Source organism: Geotrypetes seraphini, chromosome 15 (assembly GCF_902459505.1).
Source record: "Geotrypetes seraphini chromosome 15, aGeoSer1.1, whole genome shotgun sequence".
NCBI lineage: Eukaryota > Metazoa > Chordata > Amphibia > Gymnophiona > Dermophiidae > Geotrypetes > Geotrypetes seraphini.
The window spans coordinates 71,300,291-71,319,702 of NC_047098.1; the positions used below are offsets into that span (position 1 = coordinate 71,300,291).

A 19,412-nucleotide genomic window follows, 5' to 3' on the forward strand; every position below is an offset into this window, starting at 1 on the left:
GCAGCCGATCTTGCTCTTCCTGGATACATACCATAGTCTGCCCATCCTTCTGTGCAAGTCGGCCTTAGTTCTTCCATCTCGCATTCCCATGACCATTTCCCTTCTCCTTTTGTGTCATCTTTCACCCCCAATCTGTCAGGAAATGTAACCGTCGCTTCCCGTCCCGCCAAGCTCACGCGCCGCTCTCGCTCTCCCTCAGCTGTAACGGCCCGCGCGAGCTCTCGGCCGAATCCCGTCCCGGCGCCAGCGCTCCAGGCCGCGCTTTGCGCTGCGCCCTCCCCCTCCCCTCCCGTGCCGCCGCCGCCGCCGCTGAACTCCAGCCCCTCTCTATCAGCCTCTCACTCTGTCTCAATATGTCTCAAGATGGCGGCCAATGCGGGATCGATGTTTCAATATTGGAAGCGCTTTGATTTACAGCAGCTGCAGGTCAGCGCCTTGTGCTCGCCCCTCGCGTGTCGCCGAAGCCCCCCCTCGCCGCTCGGCCCCGGCTGCCCGCGGGGGGCGGCGGGGCCTCGCAGCGCGGCCCTTCCCCTCGCTCTCGGCCGCTCTCATTGATAACGTTTTATCAGAAATTGATCCTCTTTGTTCAATTCATCGATCAGCCAAGATGGCGCCCGCGCTTCCCGCCGCCGCTCTCCCCGCCGGGCCCCGCCGCCGCCGCCGCCAACTTTATGGCCCCTGGACTCGGTTGCAATTGGAAAGCGCCAAAGTTGCCTTAATTTCTTAATGATTTAGCGGCCGGGGCTGGTGGCGCTGTGGCTCCCTGGAAAGCCTCCGCAGCGCTGCCACCCGAGCTGGACTCGCTGCAAAAAGTCTTTATTTGAGGTGCTTTAAAAAAACTTTCTCCCATTTGCTAATAAAGCAGGAACTTTAGAGAAGTCTAGGCTCAGAGAAAGTTCGTCCCGGGCGCTCGAAAGTTCAGCCATTGTCAGAACTTTCGGCCTTTGAGTCTAGCTCTATGGCGCCGAGAGGCGGACGCAGCGCTGTACATGGGCTCAGTTTCTCTAAGTGATAAATATGGTCCTTTCCATGCTCTGCTTAGAATGGATGCCTCAAATCCTGAAGGACACAATGCAAATGTCAAACTTTTCATTTCATGTTACTTTTGACCTAGAGCTGCTATTTAGGGCGTTAGCGGGCGCTAAAGTGCCAGCCGCACTAGCCCTACCACCTCCTCTTGAGGTACTTTTTCGCCTAGCGCAGGGGTTAGCGCGTGATTAAAAAGTCACGTGCGATAAAGCTGCTAACACGGCTTCGTAAAAGGAGCCCTTAGTTTATCTAGAAAAGTCTGTACTGTCAAAACACACACTGGGGTTTTTTAAGGTTATTACTGATTATTTTATGATGGATCATGTTTTCATTTGTTTAAATTTAGAAAGCAACTGGTGTTTGTTAAAAACAGGTGCCCTTTTATAAAACGGTTGCGTAGTAAAACATGCTTAAATGGGGGAAAAAGTACCCTAAATTGTTTACTATTCTTTTTCCAGGAGGGTGTAGGAGCATCATTCTCCAACTAGTGCATGCTAATACAGACTTAACTTGGGAGCAATTAGCACCTCCTAAATAGGAGGTGCCAAGTGCTTTTGATTAGTATTTTTGCCTGTCTTACATAGTAATGGAAAAATTACCTCAGGATCTGTAAAAATAAAAAAAGAAATGTTTTTTCTGGCTGTGCTACCAATTCACATGCATTTTAGTAAAAGGACTCCAAACTTAGGAGCCCTTTTACGAAAGTTTAGTGCATGATAAATGCTAAGAAACCCATTTTATATCTATGGGCTTCTATTAGCTAAGCTTTAATAAAAGTGGTTCCATTTAATAACACATTGTGTTTTCCCTTTTTTAAAAATGTACTTAATAATTGTTTTTATAAGGGTTTTCACCTATGCTTTGGGAATTTTTTTCAAAAGGAGGAGCTTGTTGCCATATTATCCAATAATTCTTGTTGAGTTTATTAATAAACTATCCACTTGACCAATAAAATAAGTTTCACAAATCTTTTCTGATATAACCAAGTAGTGTCTTTTTTAATTGTTTTCTCTTTAAACTGACAGATATTGTAGTCATTCTATGGCTTATAATTTGGTGAAGATTGTAATATGCTTGGCCGTTGGTTGTCCCCAGGAATAGTATTTACATATTACTTGAAATATTCAAGTTAGACAAGAATGGTTCCTGTCTCCTTATCTGTGGATAAATATAGAATTTGTAACAGAAATTTCATGGACTGGAACAAGAAGCTCAAAGGGGTCCTTTTACTAAGGCGCGCTAACCAATTTAGCGCGCCTCCGTAAATGGACCCCATAGTTATTACTAATGTTTTAAAGAGACATAGTAACCTAATAAATGACAGCAGATAAATTGCTAGGTTTAGTAAATAAAGATGTGAAAATGTATTTGAGAGTTGTAAATTCTTTTCTATCTTTGGAGTCCAGATAGTTTTATTTGTTGAATAGTAGGAATTATTGATGAAACTTGTTTGCCCAAGCAAAGATATCTGGGATGCACAGGGGAGAAGATTCTTCATGGATGTTTTGCAGGCCTATCTAATCTGATATTTGTGCGTCACGCAAACCTAAACAGACTCAAGGCGACCTGCAGTGGGAAAAGGGTGTCTTGGGGCATAGAGGGAGGGAAGGGGAAGGAGGAGAAAAGAAGATGAAGGGCCTAATCATACTAAGCAAAAGAAAAAGGTACGTGTGGATATCAAAGAGTAGAGTTTTCAGTTTCTTCCGGAATAGGGCATGGTTGAGTTCTGCTCTGTCTCTGTGAGGCTATTTCAGGAAGGTGAGTATGGATTGGAAAATTCTTCTGTACTTGAATTTTTTTGTTGAGGGGAGGTTTAGCTGAATTCTGGTAATATGTTTTTGTGTTTTAGTGAATAATCATTGGGTGGGTGGGGGAAAAATGGTTGATTAACGAACATGTGTAAGTTGAATGTGCCTTTATTGTATAATTTTAAGTTACATTTGTTGTAATGCACTATTGAAGGTTTGAAAATTAATAAAGATTTTTTTAAAAAAGAGAATTCTGCATTCTCTGTGGACCAGTGGTTCCCAAACCTGTCTTGGGGGACCCCCAGCCAGTCAGGTTTTCAAGATATCCCTAATGAATATGCATGAGAGAGATTTGCATATAATGGAAGTGACAGATATGCAAATCTCTCTCATGCATATTCATTAGGGATATCCTGAAAACCTGACTGGCTGGGGGTCCCCCAGGACAGGTTTGGGAACCACTGCTGTGGACCATGCATCAGAGAAGAGTTTGATAAGAAGGGCAGCTGAGCCATAGATTGTGATGTATGATACAGGGTGTTTTGAATTTTATTTGGGATGAGATGGGTAGCCAGTGAAGTTGTTTAAGGTAGGCTCAGTTTGAGTTGTATTTTTTTAGACCGAAAATGAGTCTTATTGCAGTATTCTGAATAAGCTGCATATTGTGGATTAGTGTGGTGTTGATTTCTATATAGGCAGAGTTTCAGTAATTTAGTTGGGATCATCATCTGAACGATGAGGGCAAAGTGATGCTGATGAAAGCATGGCCTGATGAATCTGAATTGTTTCATAGTGAAGAGGGATTTCTTTCAGAGATGGGATATTTGAGGTTCCATAGTTCATGTGGAGTCTAGGATGCAGCCTAACCTATCTACAACTATTCACCTCCCAGAGTCCTTAGACTCAAATATATTTACTTCTTTCATATACTGCCTCAGCCACTCTGCTACCCATTAATTTGTATTCTGTGGGGAGTGTGTGGCACAATGGTTAGAGCTATAGCCTCAGCATCATGAGGTTGTGGGTTCAAATCCCTTGCTGCTCCTTGTGACCCTGGGCAAGTCACTTAATCCCCCATTGCCCCAGATACATTAGATAAGAGTGTGAGCCCACCAGGACAGATAGGGAAAATGCTTGAGTAGCTGAATGTAAACCACTTAGGCTATAAGTGATATATAAATACTAAAATAAATAAATTCTGTGGGAATAATAGAACTTTAATTTTATTTTGTCTTTTAAAAGTATAGCTAAACTAGTCGACACAACTCTATCTTTGATTATAGCCAATCTCTCCTGCCTTTATGGATTTAGAACCACGTCCCTCCCCCTTCTCCCAGCAAAGTGATCTTATAGTATCATAAACATTTTATTTGCAACTACCCAGGTTCTTTGTTTTTAACTGTCTAGCTCAGCTATAGCAACATTCTTCAACCTTGGGCTATACAGTATACTGTAGTTTATAAAACCCAATATGTCTGAGAATGAGGATGGTAAATATCCAGGTTGCAAGTCAAGTAAAAGGTACAGTACTACCAATTCTTGGATTGGCAGGCTTGGAGGAGCTGCAGGCATTGTGACTAGCCAGTCTTGGGCCTAAACTTTAGAACCCAAGGCCGCTTCCTGCCCTCACAAAAAAGAATTGGAGAGAAGGTGAAGAAACAAAAATGAGTAGGTTGTATGGACTTACCTGATGTTGTTTTCTCTTTTCACACCCCACCCCAAAAAAGATGATAAACTAGAAAAAAGAAAATTACAATGAGAGAACGAAAGAGAGAAAGCAAAGTTGAAAAATATTATAAGAGAGAAATCATTTTGTTTTGGCTTGCAAAACTGTTGACTGGTACCCAAGATTTTTTTTTTCTAATTATTTTTCTTCTGTTCTTGGGCATCTGTGAACACTGTCTCCATAACATCCTCAGCCCTTGCTCCAGCTTAACAATACTAGTGACTTAACAGACTGGTCCAACTCCCCCATCACCCTCTTCTCTTGCTCTAATACACAGAACCTTTTCCCATATTTTAATACATTACTAAAATTTTATGTGAAGAAGTACATTTCTTTTCCAATGAGGATCACAGTACTCCCTTTACAACAAATACTTTCTTTTAATATCTTAATAGCTAAAATCTTATAACAAGCATTGCATCTCTTATTCTTTCTTTTCTCATTTGTGTTTTCACTTATTTGATGAACAGAAGTTCAGTCTTCTTACTGATCAAGAGACTCTTTGTTTGGTTGTGTCCAGTGCTTAACATTTAAACCCACTATCTTCTATTCCAGTGCAATAGGTAGGACATTCCAGTTTCTTTGGAACTTAGGACTGTTCTTGAAGTTGTTTCACCTACTGTTAAGCAGGGGCCACATTCAGGTTGTTAGGCGCCCTTATGAGGCTTGGTGGTGTTTCGCAGGGTGCCGGTTGCATCTTCTCGCCTGTCCTGGTGTGCATCCATCAGTCCGCATGGGTGGAGGTGCAGTCGGGCATGGGGTCTGACTGGCAGACCAAAGATCAGCTTTGCAGAGCCATGAGGCAGTGATTCTCTAATCCAGCTACTGTAAGAGAGCTGAGGCAGGCTGCAGCACAGATCTACAAAGATGGATCGGGGCAGGTCTGAAAGTTGGGTTTTCAAGGTTTCTGCATATCCCTATGCTCCCCCATCTGAAAATGTCTAAAATTGTGATTTTTGGTGGAAATTTCACAGCATCGGCCATCTTGGATTTTTTAACATTGTTTTTTTGTTTTTTTTTCCAAAGCTCCCTCCTCAAAAACTGTAATATTTGCCTCAAATCTTGTTGGGATGGAGTTCTTAGGCTCTCCTAATGTGACTTCTTGCCAGGATTGTGCAAATTAGGTGCTTCAGGATCATTCATGCGCCTCATGCTGCGTGGTGCAGCCAGAAAGGGTGGCAGCACAAAGCTTAGCCTTTCCCCTGGTCAAGCAGGTGACAGAATGCTCGGCTAGCCTGGAGGGGCAGCCTTTTTTATTTCGGGGGCTCAGCATGACTTATGATTAACATGGAAACGGCTGCGGTCCTTCCGCAGCCTCTGAAATACATGGTTAAGTCATCAGAGGGTGACAATGCACCCCAAGAGCCGGAGACTTTCTCAGAATTTCTGAAACAGTTGTGTAAATTTAAAAAAAAAAAAAAAAAAAAGAGAACTTTTCAAAGTAGATGGCATTGTTTCTCTAGGCATGCCCTTGTCTCATTCAGCCATTGTTCCTGATCCTAGTCTTTATGCTGATGTCCAGTTGCTGACCCCTTATTTTAAGGTGTAACACTTCCAAGGATGGGGGATCAGGGACTGGATGCTGGATCTTCGGATCCTTCAGGGTCTCTAGGACCTGGGGACAATCCCACAGTTCTGTGCTTATTTCAGTCTGCGGATGATTTGGTGTGAGGTATCCTTGAAGGAGACTATTGAAAAAGGATATTTAGGAGTTTTTAATGGAGGTTTTAATGGTGAAAGAAAGCCAGGATGGAGTCGGTCCAGAGGAAGGTTACTAAAATGGTGATGGTCATAGTCATAAGGCATATGGGGGACAGACATAAAGATCTCAATCTATATACTTTGGAGGAAAGGCGGGAGAGAGGAGATATGATAGAGACGTTTAAATACCTACATGGCGTAAAATGCATGTGAGTTGAGTCTCTTTCATTTGAAAGGAAGCTCTAGAATGAGAGGGCATAGGATGAAGTTAAGAGGCAAATTTCTCAGCTTTTGGATGGAAAATCATCATTACCAATTCAAGGTTCTGCCTTTCAGCCTTGCATCATCTCCCAGAGTTTTCACCAAGTGCCTCCTGGTATTGGCAGCAAACTTGAGGACTCATGGTTTGCAAGTCTTTCCCTATCTAGACGGATTAGCTCATCAAAGATCCTTCCTCTCAAGGGGTTACTGTAGCGACACAACAGACTATATTGTTCCTGCAAAATTTGGGATTCGAAATCAACTTCCCCAAATCTCAATTGCAGCCTTCTCAGACTCTTCTTTTGATTAGATCCCTCCTAGATACTGTTCAACTCAGGCATTCCTTCCTCAGTAACGTCAAGATGCTTTGATACAACTTTGCCATCAAGTGTCCCTCCTCACTTCAATCTCAGCGAGGCACCTAATGGTTCTCTTAGGTCACATGGGTTCTACAGTTCATGTGACTCCTTTTGCCAGACTTCACCTACGGATCCCTCTGTGGTCCCTGGCTTCTCAGTGGACGCAGGCTCTTGATCCACTTTCACGACACATTATAGTAACATCTTCTCTTTGGCAATCTCTTCAGTGGTGAATGCTTTCTTTTGCTGTTTCAAACTCCCCCTCACCAGAAGGTTCTCATAACAGATTTGTCAACTCACGCTTGGGGAGCTCACCTAGATAGTCTCCATACTCAAGGTCCTCCACAGATCATCGCCATTACATAAATCTGTTGGAACTCAGAGCAATCTTCAATGCTCTCAAGGCTTTTCAGCTTCTTCGCAATCAGGTTATTCTTGTCTATACAGACAATCAAATAGCCATGTACTACGTGAACAAGCATGGTGGCACAGGGTCTCTTCTCCTTTGCCAGGAAGCTCAGAAGATTTGGAATTGGGCAATTCTTCACAATATTTTTCTGAAAGCTGTTTACATTCAAGGAGAGAAAAATTCACTGGCGGACAAACTAAGTTGTATTCTGCAACCTCACGAATGGACGCTGAACTCAGCAGCTCTCCGTCAAATTTTTTCTCAATGGAGAGCCCCTCAGGTAGACCTTTTTGCATCTCCCCACAACAACAAACCGACCCAGTTCTGTTCAAGACTATGCTCTCCTCATCGCCTGGAGGTGGATGCTTTTCTCCTGGACTGGATGAACAAGTTCCTCTATGCCTTTCCTCCATTTCCACTAATTCTTAAAACGCTTGTCCCCTTAGTCTGCTTAACAATATTGCATGGTCAACAGTATCACATGCTCATCTATACTCACTTTCAGTTCATAAAGCATAGATAACAAATAAGTCTCCGTGCTATGGATTTTTTCTGAATGCATATTGATGATCATCCAAGATACAATGATCCTGCAGAAACTGATAAAGGTGGGAATAAACCACCTTTTTCATTATTTTTGCCATTACGAGTAATGACACTACCAGATGGAAATTATTCAATTCTCGGGACCCTACTTTTTTTTCCTTCATCAATGGTTTAATTTTCAATGATTCTGGAATTTCACCACTCTCCGAAATTACATTGATGATCCTAGTGAGTATTGGAACCACCTTCCCCACTAATTTCTTCAAAGTCCCTACAGAGCAAGCATCTCCAGTGGATTGTATGCGTCTGCAAGAACTTAAAGCAACCCGCATGTCATCTTCCTCCACCCCCTGAAAAGCATTCCACACCTCCCCTTCATCAACCCCCACCCCCAATCAAACAGTCTTTCCTCCCCTTCCACCACTGGTAGTGTATTAGCAATGAAAACAAAAATTGTGGATACAGATGTTCTGGAGATAATTTATTAAACACTGGCATATAAAGCCATGAAAATTCAATTAAAAAAGTACAATGATAAAAAATACTGTGATAAAAATCCAACTGAACCCTACACGGTCCGTGTTTCGGTGAACACGCCTTCCTCAGGGGTCCAATGGTTTGCAACCTCACATATAAAGAATTGGACTGAAAACAGTAGGGTCTGGTTGGATTTTATCACAGTATTTTTTATCATTGTACTTTTTTAATTGAATTTTCATGGTTTTATATGTCAGTGTTTAATAAATTATCTCCAGAACATCTGTATCCACAGTTTGTGTTTTCATCGGTGGATTGTTTTCACTGTGGATCATTGGGTCTCCCCATTTTTCTTTGTTGTGCTTTAGTGTATTAGCAATGAGCACAATTTTCATTACAAAAAAGTTGTTAAATTCCTCTGCAGAAAATGTACAGGGGGGCAGCCCCTTTATTCCATTCTCACTTAAATCTCTCACAACTTGAAAGTGCTCACGAGGATTATTCACAGCCCCCTTCACCCTCTGTTGGTACAGGTGTTTTTTGACAGACCATACAACAAACTCAAAATCTTGGGCCAGGGCCCAAAACAGTACTCCCTCCTCAGCTCTCATCTACTTCCGTTCCAACTTCCTCAATTCTCTATGCTGTGATCTAATATCCTCCATCCTTCACCCATACTTCACGAGCAGGGGCCACCTCATCTAGGGCACTCGGCAGGGTTGTTTGCCAACCCTGCACAGCCTCAGCCGCACTTTCAAAATTTATCTTCCCTAGCAACAGCAGCAGATGAATCCAGAGACCAATGGGATAGCACACATCTACCAGCAGGCGGAGATAGAGAAACTGATTAACAGGTGGTCCCATTGGCTGGCACTCCTCCTGTATCTCCAGTATCTCCAGTGGCCTCACCTGTTTCACTACCCTTTCCTGCTGCCACATTGCAGTCCATTTTTTTTCTCATCCGCACCTCCACTGGCACAAATGCAAGGTCCGTCCACGGCTTAAAATCCACCTGACATAGCCAAACCTCCATTTGCTCTGTTGGAACAAACACCTGGTGCAGAACATTCCCCGCCGCATGAGTCGGCTTGACTATACATTGTCGGCTCAGTCATAGCATCAAAAAACACTGCAGTCCGCATTCCTCCCATTGCTGGGTATAAATTGAAATCCCCCATCACAATTGTCCTAGCTAAATCAAGCTGTAATTCCAATAACACATTCAACAGCGATGAACTTTCTTTTGCTTGACTCCGGATTTGTTTCTAGACTCGCTGGTAGGTTGGCCAGAAAAGGAGTCACAAAGGTCTGCACTACTTTGCAGTGCCTCTTGGACATCCGAGCACTAGAACCCATTCCAGAACACAAATTGGGCTTCAGCAGATACTCCTTATACTTCATCATGCCAAAGTATGGCTCAGAGGACTGGAGGCCAGTTCTAGATCTCAAGCCAGTCATTTGCTTCCTGTGGATTCTTCATTTCTGAATGAAAACGGTGCACACAGTCATTGCTGCTGTCTCTCCTGGGGAGTTTCTAGCATTCTTGGATCTCACAGAGGCTTACCTCCATATTCCAATATTTCTGGATCATCGCAGGTTTCTGCGTTTCCATGTTCTGCAACAGCATTTCCAATTTGAGGCTCTTCCCTTTGGGCTCGTGACAGCTCCCTGCACTTTTACCAAGGTGGTGATAGATGTAGTAGCTTTTCAGGTAGGGTGTCCAGGTCCTTATCCTTTCTTGGAAGACTGGTTGATCCTGGCTCCATCTCAACACGAGTGTGCCTGTGTGGTGGAGACAGTGGTCTCTGTGCTACAGAGCTTTGGATTATCATCTTCAAAAAGAGCCAGTTGATGTCGCCACAGACCTTAGAGTATCTGGGTTTTCTCTTTGACACCAGGCAGGGTCGTGCATTTTTTCCCGAGCCCCACAGTCTGAAACTTCAGCAGCATATAAGAGATCTCCTGAACCTTCCAGCTCTCACACTCTGGCATTATCCGCGGGTGCTGAGGTCCATTGCACCCTCCTTGGTCTTAGCAATATTATCCCTTTCAGATGCTGTTCCTCTGGATGGAACCAGTGTGCAGAAGTCTGTGCTGGTGGCTTCAGGGGGAGGTTCTCCGCCAGGGCAAGCTTCTTCGGATTTTAGAGTGGTTAACTCTTATGACGGATGCCAGCCTGTCGGGTTGGGGTGATCACTGCAGAGACTGCTCCATTCAGGGGCAGTGGACTCCTCATCAGAGGTGTTAGTCGATCATTCAGTTGGAGATTCAGGCGATTCGCCTGACATTACTTGCTTCCAGCCCATGTTGGAAGGAAAAGTGGTGCGCATGTTCTCAGACAACGCCATGACAGTGGCATATGTAATTTGGACCAGATATACTACCAGATTAACAAACTTAAAGGTGACAAATCCCCTGGACCTGATGGAATTCACCCGAGAGTCTTAAAAGAATTGAACGTTGAAATCGGAGAGCTATTGCAAAAAACTTACCAACCTGTCAATTAGAACCAGTCAGATACCGGACGATTGGAAGATAGCGAACGTCACGCCAATTTTCAAAAAAGGATCAAGAGGAGAACCGGGCAACTACAGACCTGTGAGTCTTACGTCTGTCCCTGGAAAAATGATTGAAGCACTGATTAAAGATAGCATAGTCCTGCACTTGGACACACACGACCTGATGGGAGCCAGTCAACACTGCTTCAGGAAAGGGAAATCATGTTTGACGAATTTACTCCAATTTTTCGAAACTGTGAACAAACATATTGATAATGGAGAACCGGTGGACATAATATATTTGGACTTCCAAAAAGCGTTCGACAAGATTCCACATAAAAGACTTCTTAGGAAACTACAAAGCCATGGAGTAGAGGGAGATATACTAAGATGGATAGGCAAATGGCTGGAGAACAGAAAGCAGAGGGTGGGCATAAATGGGAATACAGCGAATACAGTTTAAAGTTTTACTACTTATCTTTAAAAACTTGATTTTCAAAGAACCTCAGTGCATTTCTAAAATGCTGATTCCCTATAGTTCCGCACGCGCACTCAGGTCATCTTCTCAAAACTTATTAGTTATTCCATCTTTAAAAATTATAGGCACCCGTAGATTAGACATGTTTTCGGTCGTGGGCCCCCAATGGTGGAATTCATTGCCCCAATATATAAAAAATGAAAAAGACATTCCCTCTTTTAAGAAATCTTTGAAAACATTTCTTTTTAAAAAGATTTTTAATACATAAAAATTTTGTTCTTTTTTAATATAAAATTTTTTTTGTTTCAAGAATTTTACTACCTCCTCAATGTTTTACCCTTAAATGTGTTTCTTATTATAAGATATGTAACTTTAACCTCCCTTTCCTCCCAATTGTTGTCTGTCTTGTCTAATATCTAATGTTTATATATTTATTGTATGTTTTTATCTTAATTAATTGTATTTTAATGTACATCGCTTTGTATAAAGATATAGCGATTTATCAAATATTTAATAAACCTTGAAAACCTTGAAACCTTGAGAAAGTGACTAGTGGGGTGCCCCAGGGCTCGGTACTTGGGTCCATCTTATTTAATATTTTCATAAACGACCTAGAAGAAGGAACATCCAGTGGGATCATCAAATTTGCTGATGACACAAAGCTATGCCGGGCAATCAGATCGTGGAAGGACAGCGAGGCACTCCAGAGTGACTTGTGTCAGTTAGAGAAATGGACGGAGAAATGGCAGATGAAGTTTAATGTAGAAAAGTGCAAAGTAATGCATTTAGGCAGCAAGAATGAGGAATACGATATAAAATGTCAGGTGCAACTCTGGGTAAGAGCGAACAAGAAAAGGACCTGGGTGTACTGATAGATAAGACCTGACCGTCGGCACAATGCGCGGCAGCGGCAAAGAAAGCAAATAGAATGTTAGGCATGATAAAGAAAGGAATCACGAGTAGATCGGAGAAAGTTATAATGCCGCTTTATAGGGCAATGGTCAGACCACACTTGGAATACTGTGTCCAACATTGGTCTCCCAACCTAAAGAAGGATATCAAAATGCTGGAGAGGGTGCAGAGACGAGCAACGAAGCTAATAAATGGTATGGAGAACTTGGAATTTGAGGAACGACTCAAGAAACTGGGACTGTTCTCCCTTGAGAAAAGGAGACTTTCAAAATACTGAAAGGCATTGACAAGATAGAACAGGAAAATAAATTATTCACATTGTCCAACGTGACATGGACAAAAGGACATGGACTGAAGCTAAGGGGTGACAAGTCTAGGACAAATGTCAGGAAGTTCTGCTTCATGCAGCGAGTGGTGGATACCTGGAATGCTCTCCCAGAGGAGGTTATTACGGAATCCACAGTTCTAGGATTCAAAAGTAAATTAGATGCACATCTCCTTATGAGAGGCATAGAGAGGGATATGGGTGACTGAAACTACATCAGGTGTACACCTGACTGGGCCTCCGAGTGTGCGGATCACCGGACTCGATGGACCATGGGTCTGATCCAGAGAAGGCAGTTCTTATGTTCTTATGTCAAGGGGTTACAAGAAGCTCCCTTGGGCCAGGAGGTTTGCAGGCTGTTTCTTTGGGTGGAGTTACATGTTCTTCTCAGCGGTGCATGTGGCTAGAGTCTACAATGTACAGACAGACTTCTTTGGTTGATGAGTCCTGGACCCGGGAGAATGGTTCTTCTCGCGGAAAGTGTTCTTGTCTGATTGTACAGCGCTGGGGTTGGCCCCAGATGGACTTGATAATAACTTTATAATAATAATTTTATTTTTGTATATCGCCCACCCTTAGAAGATCTGGACAATCAGTGGAATATACATAGAACAATTATGTAATAAATTTATCAAACAAATATGTTTTAAAAATCCTTCTAAAAGCAGTATACAAAAACATTTGAAAGATCAAAGGACTCAGCCAAGAATTCAGTTTTCCTAATTAAAAAGCAAATATCTTATTTAAAAATCTCTTGAATCAACAGGCCTTAATAGAGGAATATATGAACATAAAATCGAAGGTCAGGCACTTCTTCAGTTGAAGAACAGAGCGTGGAAACTTGGGGTTGGATGCCTTGGTTTCAGCCCTTGCCAGATCACGAGCTCCTTTATGTGGTCCCTCTGTGGCTTTGTTCAGGTTATCCGCTGGATACCGACACATCCCAGCTTTGAGATTCTAGTTGCTCTGGACTGGCCTCATTCGTGGTTTGCGGATTTCATCACTCTTCAGTGGAACAGGAAGCTCAAGTATTCTCTTCCTTGCAGCCTTCTCAGTCAGGGTACGGTGCCCATGGAGACTCACAGCGTTTTGGTCTTCCGGCATGGCTCTTGAGCACTCAGCCTTGTTGAGGCATGGTTATTCAGAGGAAGTCCTCTCGCCACTTTTGAAGTCCAACAAACTCTAAACTATCACTTCTTATGTCTCAGCCTGGAAGGCTTCCCAACATTGATGTACTAAAGACTGGATAGAGCCTGAGCGGGCTCCCATTTCGGTGGTCCTGGCTTTTCTTCAGGCAGGCTTTAGCAATGGCTTTCTTCAGGCAGGTTTTAGCAATGGCTTCCATTAAAGTTCCTGTAGCATGCTTTTCGTGCTTCAGGGCACGCAGGGGTTCTAGTTTGCTTCCTGCTGATACCAGTGTCACCAGGTTTCTGATAGGGACGCTTCATTTGCGGCCTTCCTTTGTGTCATTCTTTTCCTTCGTGAAATCTTACCATCATTCTACAAGGCCCTGTGGAAGCCCCATTCGAGCCATTGAAGGCTGCTACTCTTTTGGAGCTTCAAGCTCTTTCGTGCGGAGACCCTTTCTCCATATTACAGATGCCAGAGTTCTCTGTACTGTATTTTCCTTTCCCTAGCAACAGCAGCAGATGAATCCAGAGACCAATGGGATAGCTCACATCTACCAGCAGGCGGAGATAGAGAAACTGATTAACAGGTGGTCCTATTGGCTGGCACTCCTCCTGTTTATCCAGTATTCTCTATCTCCCAGCAGGAAAAGGTCGCTATTCAACTAGCTCCTGATTTCTGGCTGTGGCTGGAACTTTATTTTCTCCTGTTGAGGTTTCTCTTCAGCGAGACTGCCATTCTGTTTCTCCTGTTGAGGTTTCTCTTCAGTGAGACTGCCATTCTGTTTCTCCTGTTGAGGTTTCTCTCCAGTGAGCTGGCAATGCTATTTCTCCTGTTGAGATTTTCTCTTCAGTGAGACAGTGGTGTCCGGCTGAACGGTGCCGGCTTTAGGGGTTACACCTTGGCCCCCACAGGTCCCTGCCTCACCCTCCTTCCATTGCTAGAGGGTCTGACTGGGTCTCAATTTTTTTCTTCTTTCCTTTCTCTGTAAAAAAAAAAAAAAAAAAAAGAGACCACAGTTGCTACATTCTGCCATGCTTTTGCTGCAAACTGGCTTCAACCGGCCCTAACACCTAGCTTGTGAGTATGTCTGGCTGTTACGGTTGTTTGAACTTCAGGTTCTGTTTGGGAGTCTTAGTACTGTGGGTTCGGTCATTGTACATTTAAGGCATGGATATTTTATTGAGGCTAAGTTTTATGACTAGAAATCTGTAGAGGGAGCTGGGACTTCCTGCCCTTTGCATGCATGCGCTTGGTTTCCTTGTTGGTTACAGCTTGGCAGTACATAAGAACATAAGCAATGCCTCTGCTGGGTCAGACCTGAGGTCCATCTTGCCCAGCAGTCCGCTCACGCGGCGGCCCAACAGGTCCAGGACCTGAGCAGTAATCCTCTATTTATACCCGATTTCTTGCTCGCACTTGTTCTCATTGTTGGGTTTCAGTGCAGCAGTAGTCCTGTTTATTCTGAGGCTCTCTTTCATCGGTGTTTGTCACGGCCATGTGCAGCTGATTGTGCAGGTGCCGGTTTATAGCAGCATGAGATGGGACATGTTTTTTCCGGCGCTATGGGCCGTTCTTCTGGTTATTCCCTGAGTCTGATTTTATTTCTATGCAAGCCGTGGCAGGGTAAATTTTGCGGGGCTTGAATCCAACTATGCTATGTTTCTAGGAGCGTTGATGCAGTGGCCATTTGTCAGTGATAATCCAGCGTGCGCTTGGGTCTCCGACGATGGTGGGAGAGCTGCAGCGTTCCGGTAGTTTGTTTCCAGCTGACTTTGGTCAGGGTATGCTGGGGCTTCTCTCCTTTCCGGTTCAGACAAGTTGTATGTGTGTCACCAGCTTTGGGACAAGCTTGGGCAGCTTTATATGTCTATGTCTGTGTTCCTGCTGTACTCCCTTGAAGGAAGCTGCTTGTTTAATCGGACTCTGGGGTTAGCACTCAAGGGGTTTACCAGAGTGACTCTGCCCTGTGCTAGGTCACCCAGTCTCGGTTTGTCTCCGGACTGGGGCGACATACGGCAACTCACGGCACGGTGAGATCAGCAGTAAGATAGTGCCCTGTATTTCACACAGGTATCTCATTGTCTCTCTTGGGGTCCCTGCAGATTGAGCCTTTGTCTGTTGGTAACTGTCCTTATTTGGGCCTCTGTGCTGAGTTGCATGTGTCTAGTAGTGGCGCAGGATATATATGCCTAAAGGTAGTACAAACAGTTTCCAAGTTCGGGCTGTCTGTATGGGCATAATGACACTGCGCATCTTCCTGCGGCCAGGACTCTCTTTCTCTATTTCTGAGGGGGCCTGGACTTCAGATTTCCATGCTTATCACACTGGTTTCTCCTGTCACCATTTTCTCATGGCACATGCTAGATGGGCCCCCGACCAGACAGGAAGGGCTGTACAGCTCCTTTTAACCAGGAGCCAGTTACCTATTCTATCAAACCCGTGGAGGATCATGCGCTATGTGGCTGTTAGCCTCATCCCTGAAGCTCTCATTAGCGATGTGAGCTTTGTCTGATACCTGTAAGGATGCTGTTGTTTTCCACGGGGCGGTAGATGCAGCATCTTGATGAGTGTAGTATGTATTCACTTTAAAGGACATACGTATTTCGCTCATGTTGCATGGGGTTAGTACTGTTTTCATGGTTCCAGTATATTCCTCTTTACATTGTGAAACTTGAATTTTCCTTGGAGAATCTTCTTGCAGATCCTACAGTCTCATCCTGCCATTCCCTGACCTTCTGCACTTCATTCTGAGGGGATCTTGACTTCTTTCAATGACTCTTCAGGCTTTCTCATGAGGGAGAAGACGCTATAATGTCAGGTCAGGGGGCTGTGAAGATTTTTCAGGATGCTTGCATCCTCCTCAGGTTTCCAGTTCGTTCTTGGAGTCTCTATGTTTTGTGTTTCCCTTTTCAGTGTTACTGGTCCTCAGGACAGTTCTTGTAGTTCTTCGGGAACTAAGGGACGTTGTTCCACTTACTGCATGGTGCCCGAGACGGGGGCATTGGGCAGGCTGGATCCCATTCTTCTGAATTAGTTTCTCGGGGTTACACATTTCTGCAGACAACATGGTAGTATATTTACATTTTCTTTATGGACTCCGAATCGGCACTTGGTTTGCCTGCCTCCTTTGGAGCAGCGTTTCGGTTTTGGCACATGCCAAAGCCTACCCAAGGCTTCACGAACGTTTTAGGTGATGTGGACGGTGGTATCGTTTTGGCGCTACCAGGCGATTCATCTAATTTCTTCTTGACTGCCTGCTTGATTCGGACGACTTCCAGTCGGGCCATTAGACTGACACGAAAAGGGTGGTATCTTTTCCTCAGTTCTTTACACGTGCATCTTCGAATTTGCACAGCGCTCTTTTCTCCTGTACTATTTATAGGTATATCGGGGTAATGTTTTTATTCATATAGGAGAGACATGTGTTTCTTTCCGGAGACTTGGGCATGAGGTTTCGGTCTCAGATTGGTATTCTTCTTTGCTTACCATGACCAAGAGTATGGGATTCTGTACAGTTTCTGTGATCCATATTGCTGACTCCACTGGGAACTTCGGCTTGCTTTCCCCTTCTTACGCTACAGCAGTCGCTTTTGTTCCGGTGGTTCCCGGTATCTCAGGGCTCCAATTATTTGGTATGCTCCTCCTGCATCGCTCTGTATGATTTGGTGGCTCAGCGCGATTTCTCTTTTCAAGGCATGCTTCGGTCTTTGCTGGACTAGCTCATGACCATCGACCATCCCGGGCTGTCGGGTTGGGGAGCTCGGTGGCTTCCATCCTCAGCTCCAGGAGTCTGGTCTTCAGAGGCGACTCAGTACTTGTTCATTCTTCTACTCTTGAGCAGGGTCAGGCTACCTTTCTGGAGCTTCAGATCATTCTTCCGGATTGCCGCTGAGGGTCCTTTTGGTCAGTATTATGATGGGGGTATTTCTCTACAGCTTGGGCAGTAGGTGTTGTACTCAGTTGGCAGGTGAAGTTGGTCTGCTTCAATGGGTGGACTCTCATCTTCGTCTTCTGTTGGCAGATCCTTTTATGGATCAGGATAAAAGTTTGGATAGACTTTCTCTCCGCGGAATCTGAGCATGGCCCATTTCTTATATGTTACATTGTACAGCGCTGTGTACGCTCTGGAAAGTGTGCATGTTAGTAATAGTGTAATCTTCTGCATCCTGGATATTGAGATTTGTGGCTCAGGCGTTCTAGCTCTTTTTATGGATGTGAGATCTCCTTGACCTAGACCTCATGGCCTCGTCTCTCAATTCTAAGCTTCCTAGCTTCTTCGGCGGGCCCAGGGAGTGGGAGTTAGAGTGGGTAGCTGCATGGCTTCTTTCTCGCCTCTGCCATCTCTTTTTCTGTGTTTTCCGCTGGCTGATGATGGCTTGGATTTGCCATCTTGAGCTCGCTTTCTGGGTACAGTATTTGTAGAATCTCTGGATTGGCGGCGCCAGCCTTACTATGCGGATTTGATGAGTCTTTCGACAGCCGGACTAAGAAGTTTCTTGGTATCTCCGGCTTTGCTCGCCTAGGGTCCGATCAACATGGATATTTGTACTACTTTAGTATTACGACCTAGTTTTTTGAAAAATCTTGGTTGACGTGTAAGGGTTATGCGAAGCAGGTTGTTTCTTCTCTTATCCAGGTGCTACGGACGTCTTCTCATGTGGCTTCTGCTTCCTTTTGGAGGTTTTTCCTTTCTTGGGTGCTTCTTAACGTTTGAAACACTCCAGAGTTCCTTTTTGGCACAAGTGTATTGCCGAGGGCTTAGCTGTCAATAACCTTCAGCTTCTAGTGCCATTCTTGGCTTGTTACAAGGGCTAGGTATATTGCTCTTCGCTTACTTCTCAGCTTCATGTAGTTCAGTTCCTAAACAGAGTGCGGTATATTCATGCGCCTCTTAGAAAGCCCGGTTTGGAGTACAATCTTCACGTACTTCTTCTCAGTTTACCGAAGGCTTCATTTCATCCTTGTCTTTTGGGACTCTAAAGGGCTGTGCCGTTGAACATGGGGTTTCTTGTGGCCATGGCTTCAGCTCTGCAGTTTTCTATGTTGCAGGCCTTGTTTAAGGGGAATTCCTATTTCTGATTTCCGAAATATGGGGTATCAGTTCGAATGGTACCACTATTTCTTTCTAGGGGGGTGTCATCCTTTCTTTTATGTCATGCTCGCTGGTCTGCCCCCCCTGAAGGCCTGTACCCCCCAAAGGCCTACACCCCACCCCCAAAGGCCTACACCCCACCCCTGAAGGCCTGCCTGTCCCCCCCTGAAGGCCTGCCTGTCCCCCCCTGAAGGCCTGCCTGTCCCTCCCTGAAGGCCTGCCTGTCCCCCCCGAAGGCCTGCCTGTCCCCCCCCCGAAGGCCTGCCTGTCCCCCCCTGAAGGCCTGCCTGTCCCCCTCTGAAGGCCTGCCTGTCTCCCCCTGAAGGCCTGCCTGTCCCCCCCTGAAGGCCTGCCTGTCCCCCCCCTGAAGGCCTGCCTTTCCCTCCCTGAAGGCCTGCCTGTCCCCTCTGAAGTCCTGCACCCAAGGCCTGCCTGTCACCCCCCTGAAGGCCTGCACCCAAGGCCTGCCTATCCCCCCTGAAGGTCTGCACCCAAGGCCTGCTTGTTCACCCCCTGGATGACCTGTCCCCCCCCCATACTTGAAAATGTTATAAAAAAATAGTTACCTAGCTCAGCATCATTTTGACTGCAGGTTGCCAGACTTGTAATAGCAAAAATTATCCAGCTGATCATGTAGTAGTGTGTGTCCCTTTTCTTGACAACATAGAAACTGAATATAGCACAGAGACAGCTTGAAGTAAATCATGCAGAACCAAATGC

General features: G+C 44.7%; 1 protein-coding gene across 5 annotated transcripts in view; it reads left to right on the top strand.

The window, feature by feature from the left end:
• The first annotated feature begins 257 nt into the window (after positions 1 to 257).
• The window catches only part of CUX1 (cut like homeobox 1), a 401,081-nt gene continuing 381,926 nt past the window's right edge, over positions 258 to 19,412 (top strand). For 4 of the 5 annotated variants that reach the window (XM_033921599.1, XM_033921597.1, XM_033921598.1 and 1 more), the window contains exon 1: positions 364 to 426. In XM_033921599.1, coding sequence (XP_033777490.1) covers positions 364 to 426 — 63 coding nt within the window. Of the gene's footprint in view, positions 427 to 19,412 lie in introns of all 5 variants that reach the window. The other variant, XM_033921595.1, reaches the window with a different exon arrangement.